Source organism: Quercus lobata, chromosome 1 (assembly GCF_001633185.2).
Source record: "Quercus lobata isolate SW786 chromosome 1, ValleyOak3.0 Primary Assembly, whole genome shotgun sequence".
NCBI lineage: Eukaryota > Viridiplantae > Streptophyta > Magnoliopsida > Fagales > Fagaceae > Quercus > Quercus lobata.
This window is the reverse complement of record NC_044904.1, coordinates 36,869,128-36,891,665: the sequence shown is the minus strand read 5'-3', so window position 1 is coordinate 36,891,665 and position 22,538 is coordinate 36,869,128. Positions and strand designations below refer to the sequence as shown.

General features: G+C 37.2%; 1 protein-coding gene across 2 annotated transcripts; it reads left to right on the top strand.

Annotated features, from left to right (window-relative positions):
* The first annotated feature begins 12,843 nt into the window (after positions 1 to 12,843).
* LOC115989070 (phosphatidylinositol transfer protein 1-like) lies at positions 12,844 to 19,276 on the top strand. 2 transcript variants are annotated; one of them, XM_031112734.1, is made up of 10 exons: positions 12,844 to 13,216; positions 13,491 to 13,521; positions 13,608 to 13,756; positions 14,365 to 14,456; positions 14,582 to 14,589; positions 14,701 to 14,772; positions 15,331 to 15,498; positions 15,964 to 16,059; positions 16,929 to 17,051; positions 18,834 to 19,276. In XM_031112734.1, the coding sequence occupies exons 1-10, from the start codon at positions 13,197 to 13,199 to the stop codon at positions 18,921 to 18,923; spliced, it is 849 nt and encodes a 282-aa protein (XP_030968594.1). In that variant the 5' UTR covers positions 12,844 to 13,196; the 3' UTR covers positions 18,924 to 19,276. The 2 variants fall into 2 exon arrangements, with proteins under 2 accessions (XP_030968594.1, XP_030968600.1); XM_031112740.1 differs by having other exon boundaries at positions 12,846 to 13,216; positions 18,837 to 19,276.
* The last annotated feature ends 3,262 nt before the right edge of the window (positions 19,277 to 22,538 follow it).

Genomic DNA, 22,538 nt, shown 5'->3' with positions numbered 1-22,538 from the left:
AAAAAATCCTCAAAAAATGAGGCCAAATTGGACCACAACTCAAACGTGGGCTCAACACCCATGAGGGCCTGTCGGCACTCCCTAAGTGCCGATCGGCACTTCCCAAATGCCGATCGGCCCAAATTTTCAGCCCAGCCTGAGGACTTCCTAATTGAGATAAAGCCTATCTTTTTCGACTTTTTAGAGACAAGGACGCGTTCCAATTCGTATCTGATCCCATTCAACATCCCAACCTCTATAAATAGAGGAAACAAATCAGAATTAAGGACTCTTCTCTTCTGACTTTTCAATTCGCCTTACGTTAAAGACGTTCTGGAGGCTTTTGCTTTAAGAACTTCTTTTTTGTAAGTAAGGTATTTTAGACCTCGAAGAGGTGAATAAACTTCTTTGATTTCTAAATTATTCATTCATTAGAAGAGCACGCTCTTGCAAAAGGCATTCTATTCTTCTTCTTTCTTTTCTTTTTCCATTAATTAGTTTGTTTTTGTTTGATGCATGAATATGTTTAGTATGTTTCATTATGTCTTGTTCTTAATATACAATTGCCATGCTTAGATACCTTAGATGATTGTTTATTTCAATTCTTTCTTTTTGACTTCAAAATCTGCAATGATTAACAAATTTTTTTATGAAGATTCAAAAAGGATCTGTATTTTCAAATTTGATTTTTTTTTTCCAAAACTGATCTGTTTTTTTATTAAATACAGATCTGAAAATTGATCTGTATTTTCATTAAATACAGATCTGATTTTTTTTCAAAACCCAAAACTGATTTGTATTTTCATTAAATACAAATCTGATTTTTTTTTTTTCTAAACCCAAAACTAATCTGTATTTTCATTAAATACAAATCTGATTTTTTCTTTTTTAAAAAGTCTTCTTTGTTATGAAAGTGCAGATTTTGAAATTCAAAAGAGAGAATTAAGATTTTAGGTTGAAGTTTTTTTTGTGACGCATGCATAATAAATTTGCCTCATAAATGTGAATCCTCCTTCAAAAGTCATTTTTATTTGTTTCTAACAACATATCTAATTTTTTCTTGATAAAATCTTGCTTTTTACACTTTACAAAAACAAATCTGATTTTTTTACAAACCAAGGCTTATTTATTTTAATTTTACAAAACAGATCTGATTTTTCTTGATAAAATTTTGCTTTTTACACTTTACAAAAGCAGATCTGATTTTTTTTTTTTACAAACCAAGTCTTTTTTATTTTAATTCATAAAACATATCTTATTTTTCTTTTAAAAGAGGACATCATTCATAAGGCAAATTTGTTTGAATTATTTTTTGTCATGTGTGTTCAACATATCATTCAACATCATGTAAAAAAGGGTATATTGGTCATTAGAGTCTAAAAGACCAATTCTGTCTAGGTGGAATGAATGCTTAACACCTTCCCATTCCACAACCTAGCCCCGGATTTTTGGATAGGTAGATTAGTGTTTTGTCTTTTAATTTTGGTAGATTGTAACTAGGACCAAAACTTTGTATTCTTTTGCATAGATTGTAACTAGTATCTAAAGCCTTGTAAAGTTAATTTACCAAAGTTGTACCTTTCTTTACTCAATCAAGGAAAATGAAGTATTTTGAACATGTAATTATATGTATTTTTTTTTTCTTATATTTTTGTATAAAAAAAAAAAGTGGTGACTCCACAGCACTTACCCAAAAAGATAGGTGCCCTTAAAAGCACCCAAATCTCTTTTTTTAGGGGCCTTAATTTTTTTGGTCTCTCACAGCATGACTTATCTTACTTACCTCGCAGCACCTATGACATCATGAATGGGCATATGAATGCATGTTCATGGCATTGAAGCATAAAACCCTAATCTAAACATGTGATAACAAACAAACATGTTAAAAGACGAACAAGCAGTTATGAGACTTAAAATATATGAAAAGGATGCTACATAGAACAAACATATGAAAGAAGAAACAAAACAAACAAAAATTAGGGTTTTTGAGTAATGGCATCACGCACGCTAGAACAAGTCTACGTATGCATGAGTTTAGCTTGCGTGCGTAGGCTAGATTATGTGTACACACATCCTTACCCAGAAAACCTAATTAACACAGAAACAGAACAGAAACCAAACAAAATAAATAACATAAATCTAATAACCTAACATGCTAAAAAAAACATAAAGAAAGCCTAAAACTAACTTAAACAAATATATATATATATATATATATATATAAACATAAACTAAACAAAGAAACAGATTAAAGAAAATATTAAAGGTGGAAAAGGAAAAAGAAAAGTTCAAAAGAATACCTTAAAAAAAAAGCTCTTAGGCTTGATTTTTGACCGTTCCCCTCAGTCAAATATATCACAATTCAATAAAATAGTAATTAATAATCTTAAAATCAGAGGATTGGGGCTAGAAAAGGTTTCAATCAAATAAAAAAGACTTGAGGGTGTTTTTGTGAAAAATTCCCTTTTGATTCATTGTTTTCTAGTGAATCTTAGGTTTTTCTCATGGGATTTCTATGTGTTTTGAAAATATACCATGTAAGGCTTTTTATAGTGGAAAAAACTGAGGTTTGGAATGGCTCCCAGACGATATGGGATTCATTCCAAACCTCAACCATTATTGCAGAAAACTTGTATTTCATACTTCCAAAACCCTAGCTGCGTACGCAGGAATGTGCCTGCGTACACATGCTTTAGCCCACGTACACAGGTCGTTGCCCATGTATGCAGGTTGCTACCCATGTACGTGGGCTGAGGGCCACTTTGATCATTTATTTCCAAAAATAGCTTTTTGCTCATTTAAAAAGTTATATTTTCCATTTTAACACTCCTCAAGTCAATTTAATATCTGATTGGGCTTTAAACTAGCCTTGGGCCTTAAAGTTCAAGCATCATTGAGGAACGGGGGCCCGAATCGTAAGGGGTACAAAATGCGGTGTCTACAAGCGCCCATTGTCTAAGATTAGCACTCTAGGAATTCCAAAATGGCAAATAATGTTCTTCCAAACAAAGCTTTGACGTTCTACTCGATGATCTTTGCCAATGGCTCTGCTTCTACCCATTTAGTAAAATAATCAATCCCCACCACTAAAAACTTCATTTACCTCATCCCCATGGGAAAGGGACTGATGATGTTAAGCCCCTTCTGGGCAAATGGTCAAGGGGCCACCATTAGAGTGAGATATTCTGATGGTCGTCTAGGTATATTGCTATAGCATTGACACTCGTCACATGCTTTGGCATATTTTTGCATGGACAGCCAGTAATATCCTACTTGGACTCTTTTGTGGATGAGGGATTTGGCCCCTGAATGATTTCCAAGGGCTCCTTCGTGGTTGTCCCTCAAAACGTAGTGGGACTCGTTCGAAGTCAAACACCTTTGGTAGGGTTAAGAGAAACCCCTTTTATACAGTACCTCGTCCATGAGGACAAATTTTGCCACCCCTACTCTTAGCTTCCTTGCTTCTTCTCTATCTTCGAGGAGTCCGTCCTTGAGATAAGACATGATAGGAGTAGTCCAGTTAGCTACTCCATCTATATGATGGACTTCTGGAATGTCTACACTTGGGATGTACTGGCCTTTAATTTGATCACCAACCAACTCATTTGTAAATGCTGCCTTGGCTAAGACGTCAGCTTCCATGTTTTCCTCCCTCGAGATTTGCTGAAACTGGGCCGTTGTGAAGCCCTTGATGCACTGCTTTACTTTTCCCAAATACTTCTTCATTTGTTCTTCCTTGGCTTCACATATTCCATTCACTTAGCCTATTACCAGCTACGAGTCTCCTTGGACAAGAACCGAATCTGCTCCAAGTGACTTAGCTAACTCCAAGCCTTAGAGGAGGGCTTCATATTTAGTTTCATTGTTGGTCGTTTGGAACTATAGACGAACGGCATACTCCAGAAGATCCCCCTCTGGTGATTGCAATACTATTCCAATTCCTCTCGCATGCTACATGGAGAAACCATCCACACAGACGACCCATTCTTTTGCCCCATGGTCTTTACTCTGCTAATCATGGACAAGAGTGAATTCTGCAATGAAGTCCGTAAGGGCTTGGGCTTTTATTGCTTCCCTTAGTCGATATCTCACGTCAAACTCACTAAGTTCAACCAACCACTAGATCAACTATCCAATGGCTTCTAGCTTATTCATATTCTTCTTCAGCAAGTGGTCTATCAAGACGTTGATGACCTGAGCCTGTAAATAAGGCTTGAGCTTTCTTGCTGCTGTTACCAAAGAGAAGGCTAACTTTTCCATTGGCGAATACTGTCCTTCAGCTCCTCTTAAGGCCCTGCTGGTATAATAGATGGACCTCTGCACCTTTCCTTCTTCCCTGATTAAGGCTGAGCTTACTGCATGAAGGGACACTGCCAGGTACAGATATAATTCTTCACCTGACTTGGACGGGCTCAACAATGGAGTTGAAGTGAGATAAGCTTTAAGGTCTTCAAATGCCCGTTGACACTCGTCCGTCCATTCAAATGCTTTTCTTAACACTATGAAAAATGGTAAACACTTGTCAATAGCTTTTGAGACGAACCTGTTGAGGGTTGCTACTCATCTAGTGAGGCTTTGGACTTTGATATTCTTTAGGGGCTCCATGCTTAGTATCGCTTGGATTTTGTCAGAATTTGCTTCAATTCCCCTCTGTGAAACCACAGAACCAAGGAACTTTCCTAATGAAACTTTGAAGGCACATTTGCTTAGATTCAACTTCATGTTGTATTGTCTAAGCGTGTCAAATGTCTCCTGAAGGTCATCCAAGTGCTGCATTTCTCTCGCACTTTTGACCAGCACATCGTCCACGTAAACTTCAATGTTTCGCCCAATTTGTGGATGAAACATATAGTTGACTAGCCTTTGATAAATAGCTCCTGCATTTTTCAAACCAAAAGGCATTACTTTGTAACAAAACAAACCTTGGCTTGTCATGAAGGATGTTTTCTTCTAGTCTGCCTCGTCCATCTTAATCTGGTTGTACCCCGAGAATACGTCCATAAAACTCAACAGTTGGTATCCAACTATTAAGTCTACCAACCGGTCAACATGTGGAAGGGGATAACTATCTTTGGGGCACGCCTTGTTCAAATCTGTAAAGTCTACACACATCCTCTATTTGCCATTAACTTTTTTAACCATCACTATATTAGCTAGCCAAGCAGGGTAGTAAACTTTACGGACGAACTCTGCTATTACCAACTTCTGGACTTCTTCTTTGATGGCATTGTCTCATTATGGGGCAAACACTCTCCTTTTCTAACGGACGGGCTTATAAGACGGGGACACATTTAGACAATGAGTAATCACACTTGGATCAATCCGAAGTATGTCTTCGTGGCTCCAAGCAAAAATGTCCGTGCTTTTCTTGAGGAATTGGGTGAGGTCTTACTTGTCCAAATTCTAGTAAACTTCTCCAAATTGGACTTGTCTAGTGGAACATTCTCCAATACTTCAATTGGTTCAACCACTGTTCTTCTTTCTTCGATATTTATTGCCTGCATTTGCTCGTCCATCACTAACATCGCTAAGTAACACTCTCTAGCAACTAGCTTGTCTCCTTGTACTTCTCCAATGCCATATTTCGTTGGGAATTTAAAGGGCAAGTGATAGGTGGACGTTGCAGCCTTCCAACTGTTCAAAGTTGCTCGTCCTAGGATGGCATTATATGAAGATGAACAATCCACAACAAGGAAGTTTACTTCCTTATTGATTTGCCACGGTCAGAGCCAACTACGACTGGCAAGGAAATAGTGCCTACTAGTAGAACTTTCATTTCTCCAAACCCGATCAAGGGCACATTTATTGGACAAAGTAATTCTTTGTTAATTCTCATTTGTTGGAAGGCTGGATAGTAGAGGATATTTGCTAAACTCTAGGAATGGCAACGGGTCGGGTTCGGGCCGGGTTTTTCCATATCCGGACCCGACCCGCGGGTCTTAAACCGTGGCCCGAACCCGATCCGTTTACTAAACGGGTTTTTTTCCCGGGGCCCGGACCCGCCCCCGTCGGGCCCCATGGGCCCCGCGGGCCCCGTTTAGGCCAACCAGATTTGGGCCAACCCAAAAAAAAAAAAAAAAAAAAAAAAAAAAAAAAAGGAAGAAGAAGAAGAAGAAGAAGAGAATTGAAGCCTAAACAGAGTCTAAACGAAAATCTAATCACGCTTTCCACTTTTTTCCTCCTGAAAATGCAATCTATCAAAACCAAATATTCCTCTTTTTTTCTCACACTTAATCGGTAACCAAACAGAGCCAGAAAATCACGATTAACAAACCCAAAATCACAAACAAAAAAATCCCAAAATCACAAACACAGAAATCATTGAATATACATGTTTAAATAAAAATAATTACAACATTTTCTCGGCGATTTTCTTGCCATCCAAACGGATCCAAGATCTAACAAAAAAAACCCATTTTCTCAGCTTCTTTTCTCGGTCGAATTACGGAGACAGTACAGCGGTTCGACAGATATTCTTCAACGAAAAGTTGTTTGGGGGTTTGGAGGCTTCGAATTCGCTGAGGAACAGTGGGGGTTTCGATCAGAGGGTGAAGGAAATGTTGAGTGCGAAATTCCATCGGATGATGCTGCACCTGCATCGCTAGTGTACGAGTTTTCTGGGCTTGGTTGGGGTTGTCGTGGTGAGAAGAGAAGAGAGCGAGTCTGCGAGTGAGGTTTGGTTATGGCTGTCAGGCTGTGGTGGTCAGAGGAAAGTGAGGCAGTGAGGACGGAGGGAGGCGTGTGTGTGAGAGTTGAGAGATGAAGAGGGAGAGGCGGATGAGTGAGCTGCTGAAATGAGGAGAGGAGTTGAAAATTTTAGGGTTTTTAACTATATATATGTGAGGGTAGTTTAGTAATTATATATATATATAACCGGGTCTTATCCGGGTCGGGTTTCGGGTCGGGTTTAGGGTTTTTTAATAAAACCCGGACCCGACCCGGACCCGCTTCGGGTTTTTTTTTTAAAACCCATACCCGACCCTATTCTTTATCGGACCGGGTAAAATCCGGCCCATTAGGATCGGGCCGGACCGGGTATCCGCGGGTCGGATCTAAATTGCCATCCCTACTAAACTCCCATTATCTATTAACACTATTCTAGTTGTATAATTTGCAATCGCCAGAATAATAACAATTGCATCATCATGAGAATGATGTAATTGCCTCGCATCTTCATCTATGAAAGTAATGGTAGGCTCATCTTCTTGGTCGTCCTAGGTGGGCAACCAATGAGTTGAACATTCTGGACTACCCGCAAGTAAGTCTTCTTGGCTTTGGACAAGCTCCCAGTTGATATTCCTCCTATAATGACCCTTATTTCTCCAAATGGCTGACGTACTAGCTCTTTCATTTTGCCTTTCAACGGTTGTCTTTCGTCTTTGTGGTCTTATCCAAGGAAATTCTTCAACTTTCCTTGCTTAATAAGGATTTTAATTTGTTGCTTCAAGTTGTAGTACTTGTCTGTGTCATATCCGTGATCTTGGTGGAAATGATAGTACTTGCTTTTGTTCCGTTTACTGGGATCTCCTTTCATCTTCTCTAGCCATTTCAAGGATGGGTTGTCTTTGATCTGCATTAGTACTTGGTCAAGTAGGGTATTTAAGGGAGTGTAATTGGAATATCATCCTAAGGATGTTCCTGCCTTCCTGTCGCCTCGATCCTTTTTTCCCCTATCTTGGCCTTCTTTAGATGAGGCCCTTGCTCTCGATGATGTATATAACCATTTTCCACTCGTTCAGCCTTCTTCTTTTTCTTGGCAATAATCACGTCTTTAGCATTCATGAAACTTTAGGCCGAGTGTATCAACTCAGCCATTGTCTGTGGCTCTTAGTCACACAGCTTATGGATGAACAAGTCTGAAGTAACCCTATTGTAGAAGGCTGCCAAGAGGATCTTGTCATCCATCTCGTCTATCAACAGGCTTCCCTATTAAAACGACTGATGAAAACCCGAAGACTCTCATTTTCTCTGTATTCTATGTTAAGTAAACTGGACAAGGAATGCTTTTGCCTTTGGCCTTCGACGAAGTTGTTGACGAACAACTTACTCAACTCTTGGAATGAAGTTATGGTGTTTGGTGGTAGCTTACCAAACCACACCCTGGCTAGGCCTTTCAATGAGGTAGGAAAGGCTCTGCACATGATTTCGTATGGAACGCCTTAGAGATGCATGGTCATATTGAACGTGGCAATATGATCACAAAGATCTCACGTCCCATCATATGAGTCCAAGGTAGGCATTTTGAACTTGAAGAGTAGAGGATGACTCGTGATGGACGCGATAAAGGGAGAGTCAGTTTTGTGGATGAGATCATCCACACAGTTTGCTCTCCTCATGAAGTCCTTCATCTCCTCCATGGCTTTCTTCATTTGGTCCATTTCTTTCTCCAAGTGTGGCACCCTCCGAGTGATGGTACCTCTAAACTGATCTCCTCCTTCAGCACCGTTCTCCGCCCCTCCATTCTCTAATTCTACCTATGTTCTTCGTCGCGCTGTTATTGATGTTGTCTATTGACTTCTCTTGTTAACTCATGATTTTGCTGCGTTAAGTCTGCCATCACAGCTGCCATGGATTGCAACTATTGCTAAACAGTCAATGGTGGTGCAGGTGCACAATTTGGGTGATTGGAGACGTTTCCACTCTCCTGATGTTCTACATTGGTAGCCATTAACCTAGTCCAAACCATGCATCCATTTTGTCTTGGAAAGCAAGGCAGTTAACACTTGGAAACTTTGCAAGCTTCCCATAGATGGCGCCAACTGATGATGCACGAAAATCAGTAGGCTGAATGCTCCAGGCTATAGTGATGGCTTAATGACCTGAAGAGAAAAAGAAAGACTGTCAAGGGTGACCGATGTAAACCGGCCAAGGACCCTACAACGATTAAGTCAATTTTCTCTCTAGAACACAAAGATGGTAATTTTATGAATAGTAAAACTGACCTTGATTAAATTGGACTTGATCCTTTTATAGAGAGTTAGGAGTGGGTTTACTTGCTCGGATCCACTATCATTGTGGGGGATGTGTGAAGTTAATGGAGAAAGTGGAGCGAATTATAGGGAATCCTTCCCACATTCTGGAATGGCAAATTGTGGTCTGATTATATTGATCCTTTAGAAAGTTTTTCTTTAAAATTAGCTAAGTGTCGTCTGGTCACCCATGCCTTTAGGCCATGGACGATTATTCGGAAATTGGATGATTGTGATACCCATGGACGGATCCTATTCATGTTTGTGATCCTTCTATTAGGTTTCCTTCCTTGCAAAACCTTCTGGACGTGGTCTAGTCATGGACGACTATCATGGACGAACTAAGCTTAATTTAGACTCCATCAACACCTATTCATTACAATTAATTGGAATAGCAAATGAGTATTCCTAACACTAAAACAACAACGACAACAACATTATTATATTAGACTTAGGCAAAAATTTATAAACATATCCAAAAATCAGTGATGCTTTATCATTGAGCTTTGTGAAAAAATCACTAATTTTTACAATTTCAAAAGCAAACAAAAGTAAACCATAAAGGGGAAAAAAACCACAAACGAAAATAACAAAAAAATAAGCAAAATCCGATTTTAGCACTTAGGAATCTAATCAAAACCCATCAAGATACCAAAATATAGAAGAAATTTTTTTTAAAATAAAAATCCATAAATAATTCATAAGGCTCCCAAAAAAAACTCATAAACCCAGAAACAAACCCATCAATAATTCGAAATCCAAATTGGGAAAAAGGGCAAATCATGAAAAACAAACCTTTGGATCGCAACACCATGCTCACAATGGCTCCAACATGTTTACAAGCTCCAGCAACGAATCTGGTGACCTATGTGGCAATATGCTTTGGTGTGTGGTGTGGTGGAGATTCGGGCAAGAGGTAGCAGAGAATGGAAGAGGGAGGAAGGAGAGGAAACCTGAAATTTTTGCTTAATTCGTTCTAATTCTGATTTGGGGTTTAAGTGAGCTGTACTGTTTAGTGGCTGGCGTAAAACACTAATTTTATGCCAGCTCTTGACCTAATTTAAACTCTTGTGCAAAACGGCGTTTACGCTGTCAACTCCGAATATCATTTTCTTACAAATGCAATTCAGGGGGTCCCAATCTAAATAAGGGGTTTTGGTCCTTTTGGAAGAAGATCTTGTGCATGTCAGTGCCCAGTAAGGTTAAAAATTCATTATGGAGAGCTTGTGAAAATCCTCTTCTTGCCAAGACAAACCCGGTGAGGGGAACGGTGATTGAAGACCCTACCGGTGACCATTGCAAGCAAACTCCAGGAGATTTTATCCACTCGATTTTATTGGTCTTTGCCCCTGCTTAAAACGTTGTCTGGGAAGCTGATACTCAGTGGGCTTTCCAAACGAACAAGCAGTTCCATAGTTTTACAAATGTAGTGCAACAAATCATTGATGATGGGAAAAATCTGGAGTTTTTTGCCATGCTTTCTTGGTCCATTTGGACTCGTAAAAATCAAATAAGAATTTGCCGACAATCCTTCCCGATTGATCAGTTGGCTTAATTTTCGCAAGACACACTTTTAGAATTTTGAAGTGTCACAACCCTACTACTATGCACCCATAACTCGAACCAATTCACAACCACCCCACCCCCCCAATCCACATGATTACTTCAAGATTAATTTTGATGGAAAAGTGTTCAAAGAAGTGGGTCAAGTTGGCATTAGGGTAGTCATTAGAGATGAGCAAGGGGTGTTTATAGCCTCCATGTCGCAGAAAATTGCTTTTCCATATTCAATTGCAAAAGTAGAAGTTATGGTAGCCGTGAGAGCTTTTAAAATTTATCAGGAAGTTAGAGTTGTCTCAATTGTCCTTGAGGGAGATTTGGAGGTGATAATAAACTCATTGAAAGATGAGGATGACTCTTTAGCCCCCTTTGGTCGCTTGATACAAGACATGAAGCTGATTGCAAAGACCTTCAAGAAGATTAAAGATTTTTACATATATGTGGTAGGGGCAGAGCCAGAAATTTATATTTGAAGGGGTCAAACATAAAATTAGACAATTAATTATTTTTGTGTATATATTAATTATATCCATACTAACAGTAATGTACATACAATTTAATAATCAAAACCCCCAACTCCAAAACTTGTCCATGAACCTAGATTTTTCAAATTAAATTATCACCCATTAAATATAATGACTAAAATTTTTAAAAATACTAATAATTTAAAGATTTTTAAATAAAAGACAAACAATCTTTCAAATTTCAATATAAAAAAAATAAAAAATAAAAGGCTATAACTACAATCAAATACATGTTATATTATTTTATATATAAATAAAATGATAAAAATAATATATTTTAATCATATACATTTATGATGTTATGATACATTGACTATTTTAATATTTTGCGAACAAATAAAACTATGAGAAAGTGAGAGTAGCCTACATAGCTACACAACTGCTTTTGCAGGAAGTATTTTAACCACACACATGGTTATGTAGTGGAGGAAAATTATTTAAGTGCTACCTCTACAATATTTTTATAACAGTTTCACAATAAATCCTAAGTGATAAGCTATTATTAGTTCTAATTTTAATCCACAATTAAATAATTTTTTTGTGCACACGTAACAGCCAATAATAACTTACCACTTAAGATTTATTGTAAAAATATTGTGAATATAGCATTTCTTTATTAAAATAACTCTACTATATATATATACTAATTTTTTCAAATATTTTGGGGGGACCAAGGCCCCCTTGGGTCCCAATGTGGCTCCGCCACTGATATGTGGCCAAGACAATTTTGTAGCTCATAACATTACTAAATATGTTTCACATGTCATAAGTTTATCCGTGTGAATGGAAGATGTTCCCCCATATCTCACAACTGCTATTCAAGTCAATCTCGCTTTTTTTATCAATAAAATTTACAACATTCATTCTCAAAAAATATCTTACTAATGACTTTGGTTTTTGGGAAATGCTAACGGATGTCCTAAGGGCATTTGTTAGTAAACTATTTTAGAAAAGTTTTTATAAGAAAAGGGGAAAAAAAAAGTTTGGCTTACCTCACGTATTTTTTTAATTAGATATATCTTTTTATTTTAAATATACAATGACAAGTAGTAGTGAGTTAATCTCCACCTTTTATTTAGTCAGTAGATAATGTGGTAATCTCTTATCAAAATAAAAGGAGATTCCAATTAAAAAGGTACTGAAAATAAATCAAACCTAAAAAATAATTAATATTTTAATAGTTTTTTCTATCTCCTATAAAAATGAAGTCAAAAATTTTCTAAAATGATTTGTTAATAATTGTCTTAAAAGCATATGATGACCCTTAAATTTTGGTTCTTAACGAAGTATAGAAAAAGAAAGGAAATACGTTATGAATTTGAATTTTGATTTTGTCTATGTTTAGTCAATTTATTGTACCTTAAAGTCGACTCAAGTTGGTGCTGTGGGCCCACAAGCCACATGTTATGCACGTGTATAACTTTCCCATCACACTTAACCCCCAATTAGATAGTGGCAGGTACGTTGAGTATCAAAACTCCGAAATTAGGGACTTAATCCTGTTAATCGTGTATTTCAATAGTCTTAATTTTGTCTTAAAACAACAAAACGTGATGGGTCTTTTTGGATAGAAGTCATAAAACTTATTTGGTTGGAATTGGAAATTGAAAACGGAAAATACTGTATTAATAATATCGAGAGATTCATAAACAGTGTATGAATATACTGTTTACTGCGATGTAGCCAAAAGTGAGGCTGAAGCAAAAAAAAAAAAAAAAAACTGAAAGCGCGTGAAAACATAAAACGCAGCCGACGCAGATCCAAACCGCACCTTAATATGGGCCGTGCAAGTCCATTGATTAGGTGAGTAGACACTAGAAACCAAGAAGTCAAAACGTAGCACTGAACCGAAAGAACGGACCCTTAACTTCCACGCCTACGCAAACCCCTCTCTCATGGGAGAGCCGCGTTAAGGATGAACCCACACCTGACACCACGCGTTGACGTTGTGCAAAGCATATGTTAGCATATTCTTTGCATTCTCCACTTCCTTTTAATCAGCATCTTCTTCATCTCTCTCTCTCTTTCTTCTTTTCTTTCCTCTTTGGTCTCTTCTCGTTGCGTCTTTCTGCTTTGTCTTCGTTTGAAGCTACACCTCAAAATTTCAGTCAAATCTCTCTGGTTGGGAAAACCCAATTAACATATTACCGGGAATCTAGTGAAGATGGTTCTCATCAAGGAGTTGTATCCTACTTTTTCTTTTTTGGGCTCTGGCTGAAAGAAAATAAATTTTGGAAAATTTGAAAATAGACACATCATTCTCGTTGTTGTGAAACTATACTATAAATATGTTCCTGTAAATTGTTTGACTTTTCGTTTCATGTGAATTCTGTCTACTTAGGTTGCGTTTTGAATTAACTGAGAACTATAATCAAGATAAGATGTGCTGTATTTTCTTCTTATAGTTATTATGTGGTTTCCTTAATTTATAACTTTTCAATGTGGGACTATCTTGAAGTCGGATTGTCATGCCCATATCTCTCGAAGAGGTAAAACAAAACCCCATTTAATTTCTAACAGAATTAATGGTTTTCTTAGAACTTCATTTATGTATGTCTGTATGTATGGATTGCAGTATGAGATAGCACAGTCGTACATGGTATTGAAGATGCAGCAAGAGAACACAACAAGTACTGAAGGGATTGAAGTCTTAGAGAACAGACCCTTTGAAAATGATGCGTATGGAAAGGGTCGCTACACTTCTAAAGTTTATCGTCTGCAAAGGTAATATTTTTAAATAATGTTTTCTTTTTCCTTAACACTTGGGAGAATTGGATAGTGCCACTGAGCCACACAATTATTGAAAGTTTTAATAGATGATAAGAATAATATGGTGTAGTAGAAACAATTTGTTGTCATAGAATTGGCATGTTTTATGTGCAAATATGTGCTTTTAAGTTCTTTGATCACTATTGGAAGAAAATTTTTGAGTGGTCTAAAAATGCACCAAGTCAATAATAGTATTTTTGTTTTTGGTTAATGAGTTTGCTTTGTGCAAGAATGTTGTAATTCTGAATGCCACATTGGGCACTTTACAAAGTGCTGGACTGATTGCTAATTGACATCAGGCTATTATTATGGCCTTTCCTATATTGGATGAGTCACAAATGTTTGCATAATAAGTTTGATGCCTTGTACTCTAGAGCTTGATTGCTACCACAATATTGACAGTCGCCTACATGGCTACATGCTGTGGGGGCCTCTGTATTTTTTAGTTTTACTATTTCTGTTGAAGTCAATAATTTCTAGACAAATCTTTTTAAGGTATCAGATCTCATAACTTGATGAAGTTACAGTTATTATGATCTCTTAATCTTGAAATATTTCTGCAGCAAAGCTCCTGCTTGGCTCAAGAAAATTGCACCAGCACAGGCTCTCGTCATGCAAGAGGAAGCTTGGAATGCATACCCAAAATGCAAATCAGGTTTGCCATGTCCTCTTGACTTCAGTCTTGTATAATATGTTTGTCTTTTTTTATTTTTTATTTATTAAAATACTTATATTAATGTCTTTTTGGTTTTATCTGCAAATGGATGTCATATTACCCAGTACTCAAGGTATTTTTTTTCCCCTTTCCAATCAATTTTTAAAATTCCATAAATGTTGCTCGGTTTTTTTTTTCTTTTTTTTTCCCCAGTGATAATATCCATTGGTTTTGTTTTTTGCAGTGCCCACACTTTTCCAAGTTTCAGTTAACCATTGAAAGTGTTCACAGGGCTGACAATGGGTGCTCAGAAAATGTAATGTTTCTTTGAATCTCTCTGTTTCCTTTGACAAAAATGATACATCCTGTAGCTTTCTTTATACGTTACAATTGAATGTGTTTAAGATGTTCAGATGCAGGAGCACATTCAACATTATTTCATATTTTGTTCCAAATTTCATTCTTGAATTTTTAATTTGGCTTTAATGTTGTTGAAAATTATATGGGATGTAACTATGCTTTGATGTAATCCTTGAATCCTATTAAAAAGAGGCCCCAGAAATGGTTTGAAACTTTGAAATAGTGCAATTTGAATAAAAATTTTGTGATTAGGGATGTTTCTCTAAGCTTGATGGTGATTCCAAGCATCCTTAGCTTAGGATTTTCCCCTTCTTCTTCTTCTTCTTTTTTTTTTTTTTCTATCCTCCTCCCCCCCACCCTTTGTCCTGCATCATGTTCATCATTCTCTATCCTACCTTTCTTTTCTTGTTGGTTTCTCTGACCTCTCCATAGCTTTATCAAGATGTTACCAATTGCATGTATTTCGTTGCTCATCACATTCTATTCTATTCTAACTGTTAACCTGACAAACCAGGTACATGGTTTAAGCAAAAAACAACTAGCAGCTAGGCAGGTGGAATGTATTGATATCAGTTCTCCAGGCAAGGATGGTTGGAGTTACTTAGTTGGAAGATGCAGCGTAGACTTTTCCAATTTTAAATCAGCAAGAACTGGCCGTGGTCCACTTCTGAAGGGGTGGCAGGTTGGAATTTTTCGTACTTATAATTTAATTTGGTTCCTCTGTATTTATTATAGATGCCACTACTCATGGAACTTTGAAAAGAACTTATCTTGTGCCCCCCCACCCCCCCCTTCCCTCTTCTCCTCCTCCCAAGGATTGCTTTTGTGGGAATTCTCTAGATGTACACCTGTATTGTGGACAGTCCATATTATTTTGTTTCCATTGTTTGAGGAGCTTTTTCTTGCCTTCCTTGAGATCCTTTACCTCATTTTACGCGAGAACTTTTATTATCATCTCTAGAATGATCCTTTTTGTTTAAGTGCTTTTTACTAGATATTCAACCTCACACAATTAATTAACTTTTGTATATCACTATCTTACGGATCAAATTTTGTAAAATAATGAAGTGCACCCTCTGATTTGCATGTTTCCAAATCCTTATGCAAAACTAGTTTGTGTTTTAATAATCCTGAAATTCATTTGCAGGATAGCTGTAAGCCAGTTATGACTGCATACAAATTGATGACAATTGATGCACCATACTGGGGTTTTGGTCGTCAACTTGAGCAGGCTATGCTAGCGGTACACCTCTTTGACTTCACAAATTCTTAACATATTACTTTGACTACAGTTGTTTTCGTGAGATGGGGCTCTTTTGGCGTAATGAAATACATATTCCAATAAGTAAGCAGATGCCAACAAGATTTTGACAACAATGCTTTCAAGATTAAATGCAAATAAAAGTTGGCAACCAGATTGCTGCATACTGATTAAATCAAGAATCAATATTGGATGGTGAAATTTCACTATGTGCACTATTAATTCTTTAATTTGCAAGATCAGCAAAGGAAACTTACATATATATATGGGAAACTGAAAGGCAGGAAAACCTAATCCAATGCTTGTGGTGTAGTACAGGGTTTTGTCAGTTTCTATTCCTCAATGCCCTACATGTCATATAATCTACACTTCTTCCCAGTTATTTGCTAAGATTTTACTATTGCAGAAGATAAGGCTGCTCCGCAATACTATTTTGAGAATTATTAAAATTTTCTTTAAATTTTTGGTTTGTGATGTATCTAGTTTCAAGGACAAAGACTAAAGTGGAGGGCAATTTGAAAAGGCAAAATTCCTAAAGCAAAGGGGGAAAAGAAAAATAAATGACTGAAGTAATTGAATATTAGAGAGATTTCTGTCTGAATTTAAGAAAAAAGAAAACAGAAGAAAGAAAACCGAGAATGGTTAAGTGGGAAACGAAGGAAAACTTTGAACTTACTTTTATTTACTTATTACTATTGAATACTAGTGTACAGTGTTGCATGAAGAATAATTAAATTTCTTAGGGTTTAGTGGTGTACTAGTGGCAGATCTTTCCTATCTCCCCCCCCCCCCCCCCCCACAACAAGCAAAAAGTTATTTATGTGATTTTTTATTTATTTATTTTTGTATAGGGTGAAAGGGCTCTTTTTTTGGAAAGTCATCGTCACTGTTTTGCTTGGATTGATAAATGGTATGGAATGACACTGCAACAAATATATGAACTTGAGCAACAAAATGACTCTATGTTAGATGAGGTAAGAAGTTCCATACTTCCCAAAACTCAATGATAGGAGTTTACTAGAATCAGTAAATATATGCGTGAATTGCAGTTCTTCATTTAAGCATTGTACATGGAAGTTAGAGATTTAGTTGTCAAACATTATTTTGCTTCCCTGGCCAAAGAATATATGTGATTTTATATGCACATGTGCATAAGCTCACCATATGGAGAAATGTTCTGTTTTTGGACATATGAAGTCACCTTTTCATTTTCATGTGATAATGGAATTTGTATTTCCTATCTTTTTTTATTTGTATTTTATGTTTTGTTCATGTAACAAGATTTTCTAATATTTTTCCTGGACCAACAATGTACATGGTGTGGTATCTTTTATAGTAGGCTGGCACTGTACCGGATGTATGAATAATCCTAGCAATGATAGTGATAAACAATACTCCAATGTGTGTGTGTGCAAGAGAGAGCAGGTTAGGTCAAGTAAGAGCGTGTTTCATTCTTGTTGAATAACTTAGTCAATATTGTATCAAACAAACTTTGTCTTTGAAAATTTTGAAATTGGACCGCAAAATCATGCTTTATTGCTTTCATTATTGTGTAATAATAATTGGTATCTGTTTTTTCCTGTCCAGTATATTTTGGTGTTTGTTTGGAGTCATATAAGCACTAATAAAGGATGGATTCGTTCATTTTGTTTCCTAATCGCATTTATAAGGCACTGACCACGTTCTTCAATCTTCAGAATGTAGAAAAGAACTTATTACAAGATAAAAGAAGCTATATCATGATGTATTCATGATTTCATTTCCTGAATTTTCTACATGATCAAGTATTGACTTTATATTAATTTGATTTATTTTCTGACATCATGAAAGCCATGGTGCCTTGTGAAGTACAATGGAATGGATACATTTTCATGATGTTGTGACATCCCCTAAGTTTTGGCTGCTAAGTTTTGGCTGTTCTGTCTAGTTCTCCAGTTCTTTTATATTCAGCCAGAAGCTGCATATGAGAAACTAATTTGAAATCAGGCCTCTGTTACAGTCAGTCAAATTCAAAGAAGGTTTCTCTTGTTTGCAACAAATGTAAAAGGGCCCTAAGAATTACTTTTATAGTGAGTTATAATTAGCGGCTTTTTGAACCAGTTCACTGTAGGATACTCGTTCCTATCATGCATCTGTTGATGTCTCAAATGAAGTTTTGGGTTCATGCTCCTGGGCACTACATGTTTACAGGACAGAAAGTAGCAATTTAGTTGTGATTACTTTTTTTTTTTTTGGTAGTTGTTAACAATAAGTATCTTGGTTTCCCTGTGTTTTCTCTCTTTTTCTTTCTCCATATGAGTGTTCCACAGTATACTCCCTATGCGCTGCTGCCTTGGTTCCCTTATGACTTGCCCCAAAATTATAATCTCTGGTTATTGCATAGAGTCCAAATTTGATAAGGATTGGTTGTAAAACCTATGTTTTAGTGTTTTATACCATTCAATAAATAATTGTTTCATCAGTTTTTTACTTAAAACTCAATATATTCTACCACACCTAATAACATCTTCATAAACTCTCAATTGGGTTAGATTTTCAAATAAGTATTAGAATTTGTTGGATGTGGTTATGTCTATTCTTTAATGTGTGATAAGATAATGTGGTATATTAGGATTAAAGAGTTTTACACCACATCCTTATAGAATTTAATCTCTGTTGCATAACCGAAGTACCCATGAATTTCTGATTTTGTTGCTACAGTTCTTTTGAAATCTTAGATAATTCAATTTTCATTGACTAATTCTTATGCTCTAAAGCAGAGACTCGCGAAGCCTACTCTAATGATCGGTAATGAACTCTTTGATGGGGCATCACTTGATAGTGAAGGCATTTATAGCAAGGTCTGACCAAATCTCACCGCAGTGTAAGCTACTTTTTACGGGTGATATATTTGCAACGTAAATGTAACCAAAGAGTATACCTAGACCAAACCGCAAAGCAGCATATACACTCCCCACATTGTATCTCTTCTGATGTTGAAAATATTACTTCAAACCTTAAGGGATAACATTGTACTTGAAGACCACAACTGAAGCGCACGTTACTAGTTCGACTCTCCTTAGGTCCACTCACTCAAAAAAATAAGGGTAGAAATATTCATTTGATGTACTGCCATCATTGGAAATTGTAAATGAAACAAATAAGTTGTATATTACTTTCTGGCATTATTTGAGTTACTTACGAACACGTTTAAGGTTCATATCTCTTCTCTCTAACTATGAATAATAATAATAAAGAAAAAAATGAAATGTAAGAATATAAAACTCAATGGCACAATTCTAAAACTCTCTTCTCTCTTGCAATTGTAACGAAGGAATTTAGGTGTTTTCCATTCATGGGAAGGGAAGAAGCTTCACAGTCAGGTAGACACCCAAATGTAGGCCTAACTAGAGTTTCACATGTTGGAGATATTATACAAAGTAATAATGGAAAAACAAGGTACTCTCTTAGTCTTTCTATCGTTGTGTGTCACAGGGTCAATTTTTTACTCAAATTTTCTGCCTGTGATGGCTCTAAATCCCTGACTTAATCTCAACCAACACCACACAAACACTGCAATAACACTTAGAACAGATTATATAGGGACATTTAAACACAACGCACACAATATTTATAGGAAACCCACCCCCAACCTTTATTACTTAACCTCAAGTACAAAGGAAACTCTTTTACAAACCAAGAGAATTATATAGAATTTTCCCAATGCCAAAATACACTCTACTGTTGACACTCCCAACAGCCTTAGGGTTAAATACACAGAATTAATTGCTATGACAATTATTGCCTAGTAACTACTTGGGTCTTGGACAATTTGCCACTTGTGTTCTGACTTAGGACACCTTCAATTGATGCTGGCTTGGCTTGCTCTCCACGTTCCCAGCCCCTACACAGCAGGTCTGATCATCAGGAAAGTTAGGAACTGCTTGTTTACTGCTTAGTAACTGTCACTGCACATGCTGCCTAGGTTACACCGACACGCCATTTTTGGCAACATGTCAGTGTCGGACACGGATACCGGCACGACTCGCCAGACTCCGGTGTCCAAGCAGTGTCGTTTTTTTTTTTTTTTTTTTGCTTCTCTAACACGGCACCGACGCAGCGCCGACATGCTAGCAGTGGGGGAAAAAAATAAAACAAAACAAAACAAAACAAAAATTCAAGATTTTGACAGATGGACAAATCCTTACTGTTGATTTTGTGATATACCCTTGAGTGAGAAGTGAGAAGTGAGAAATCTCACATCAGAAACCCACACAGCCCAACCGTTGATTTCCTTCTGTCCCTCGTCGACGCTACATCGGGCCGATCGGCGAGTCGACAAGCTCCCTCTGTCCCTTCCTATCTCTCTCTCTCTCGACGTGGACAGGTTCGAGCTTCTCTTCTCTCTCTCTCGACGTGGACAGGTTCGAGCTTCTCTTCTCTCTCTCTATTTCGCGATTTCTTTTTTTTTTTTTTCTTTCTTTCTTTTATCTACTGACTGCTTTGGACCTTTCGTTTGGTGTACTGTGGCGTGTTTTATTTATAACACCCAAAGCTTTCTTTTTTTTAAATCCCACTCACTGTTATACTTTACTGTATATATATATATATATATATTTTTTTTTTTTTTTGTTTCTTTACTCAGCCTTGCCTTATAAATTATAATGTTCATTATGAATTTAGTGATTTTTGTTTTTGTGTGTCCTACTATAGTTTTATTTATTTATTAAAGTTAAATATTGTAGGTGATTTTACCAAAGTTTGTTTTTGTGATTTTTGTTTTTATGTGTCCTGCTTGTTTTCCTTTTATGTTTTTAGTTTGATGTTGAATGTAGCCTATTTAAACTTTTGGTTTGTACTCTAACATTTTATGAGTATTATTGTACTACATTGGGTGTTATTTTGCTTATTTGTAGTTCTTACATAATTTAAATTCTAGACATAAACATATTTTATGTCCAAAAATATTAGAAAATATGCCTAAATATAAAATTTAATTAATTATTTAATTGCCGTGTCCACGCTGTGTCGTGTTCTTATTTTTCAAAAATTGTCGTATCCCCGTATCCGTGTCTGTGTCCGTGTCCGTGCAACATAGCATGCTGCACATGCACAGTTCATGTCTCAGCATACCATGGGGCCTCTGCCAATCCTCCAGCAGCCCACTCAACATGTTCTCACACGTTTTGGGGAAGCTTGACACATGCTCAAGGCCTCCCATCATCACTTCAGCCCACACAATATACCCACAAGCAACACACAAAATAACTGCCATCAGCCCACTAGCACTTATCCATGCATTCAGCCAACCCCCACTAGCCTAATGCCTTGCACACAGCATTTAATCATCACAGCAACCTAGCCCTGCCTTGCACTCAAGCCACCAAGCCCACACACAAGAAACTAGAAACTAAGCCACCAATGCCATGCACCACCACATAGGGTTAACACCACCTGCTACTGCCCATCATCACAACCATCTTTGCCCACCATGGCCCTCCTCTACCATGGCCTTGGGGCATCATGTGGAGCAAGGTGCCTCCACATGCTGCCCTTCATCACTGCTCATCGATCTAACTCGAATAGGAAGAGTAGACAGGTTCTCCTCAAAAAGCCCTTAGGAGCATCACTAGTCAGGCATGAGGAGTCATGAGTGTGTTGAGAAAACATGAAGCTAAGTGATTGGCCCAATGCTACCTAAGCACCCTCATTCCTCATGCCATCATCAGCAACATGCAATGCTCCTAACAAACCACCCCTATCAGAAGAAGCCGACGTCCTTATCAGTAGGGTATCTTCAAATGCCTCCACTTCCTTTTCAAACTGCCATAAAGTCTATGCCTTCAATTCTGGTACAGTGAGAGAATATGTCAAGACATTTAGTTCTTTGATGCTAGATATCAAGAACATGTCAGAGGAAGATAAGTTGTTCAATTTCATGTCTGGCTTGCAACCTTAGGCATAGTTGGAGTTAAAGAGGCAAGCAGTGCGTGATTTGCCCTCTGCTATGTTTGCTGCAAATGCTTTAGTGGACTACAAGTTCAATAAGCCCAGTAGGGATGATAAAAAAACGTAAGTCCAAGGACAAAGGCAAAGACAAGCAGAAGAAAGATGGCAAGAAGAACAAGGATAAGCAAAAGAAAAATTGGGGCAATAAAAGCAAAGAAGAAAGTTCTACCTCTCAACAAAGCAAAAAACAGCCTGAGTTGAATGCAGGCTGCTTCAATGCAATGGCCCTCATCGAGCAAGAGACTGCCCTAAGCGTGAGAAGCTTAATGCAATGGTTGCTGAAGATGAGAAAGGGCAGTCCGATGAAGAAGTTCCCAGCAGGGTAAACCCTTTACAATTGCTAAATGCCCTTAGTGCAAGAGGTAATTCTAAGGGGCTGTCTTATGTGCAAGTAGAGATGAATGGAAATGGGGCTGAAGCAATGCTTGATACTGGTGCTACCCATAATTTTGTTGATGAAAGTATGGTCCAAT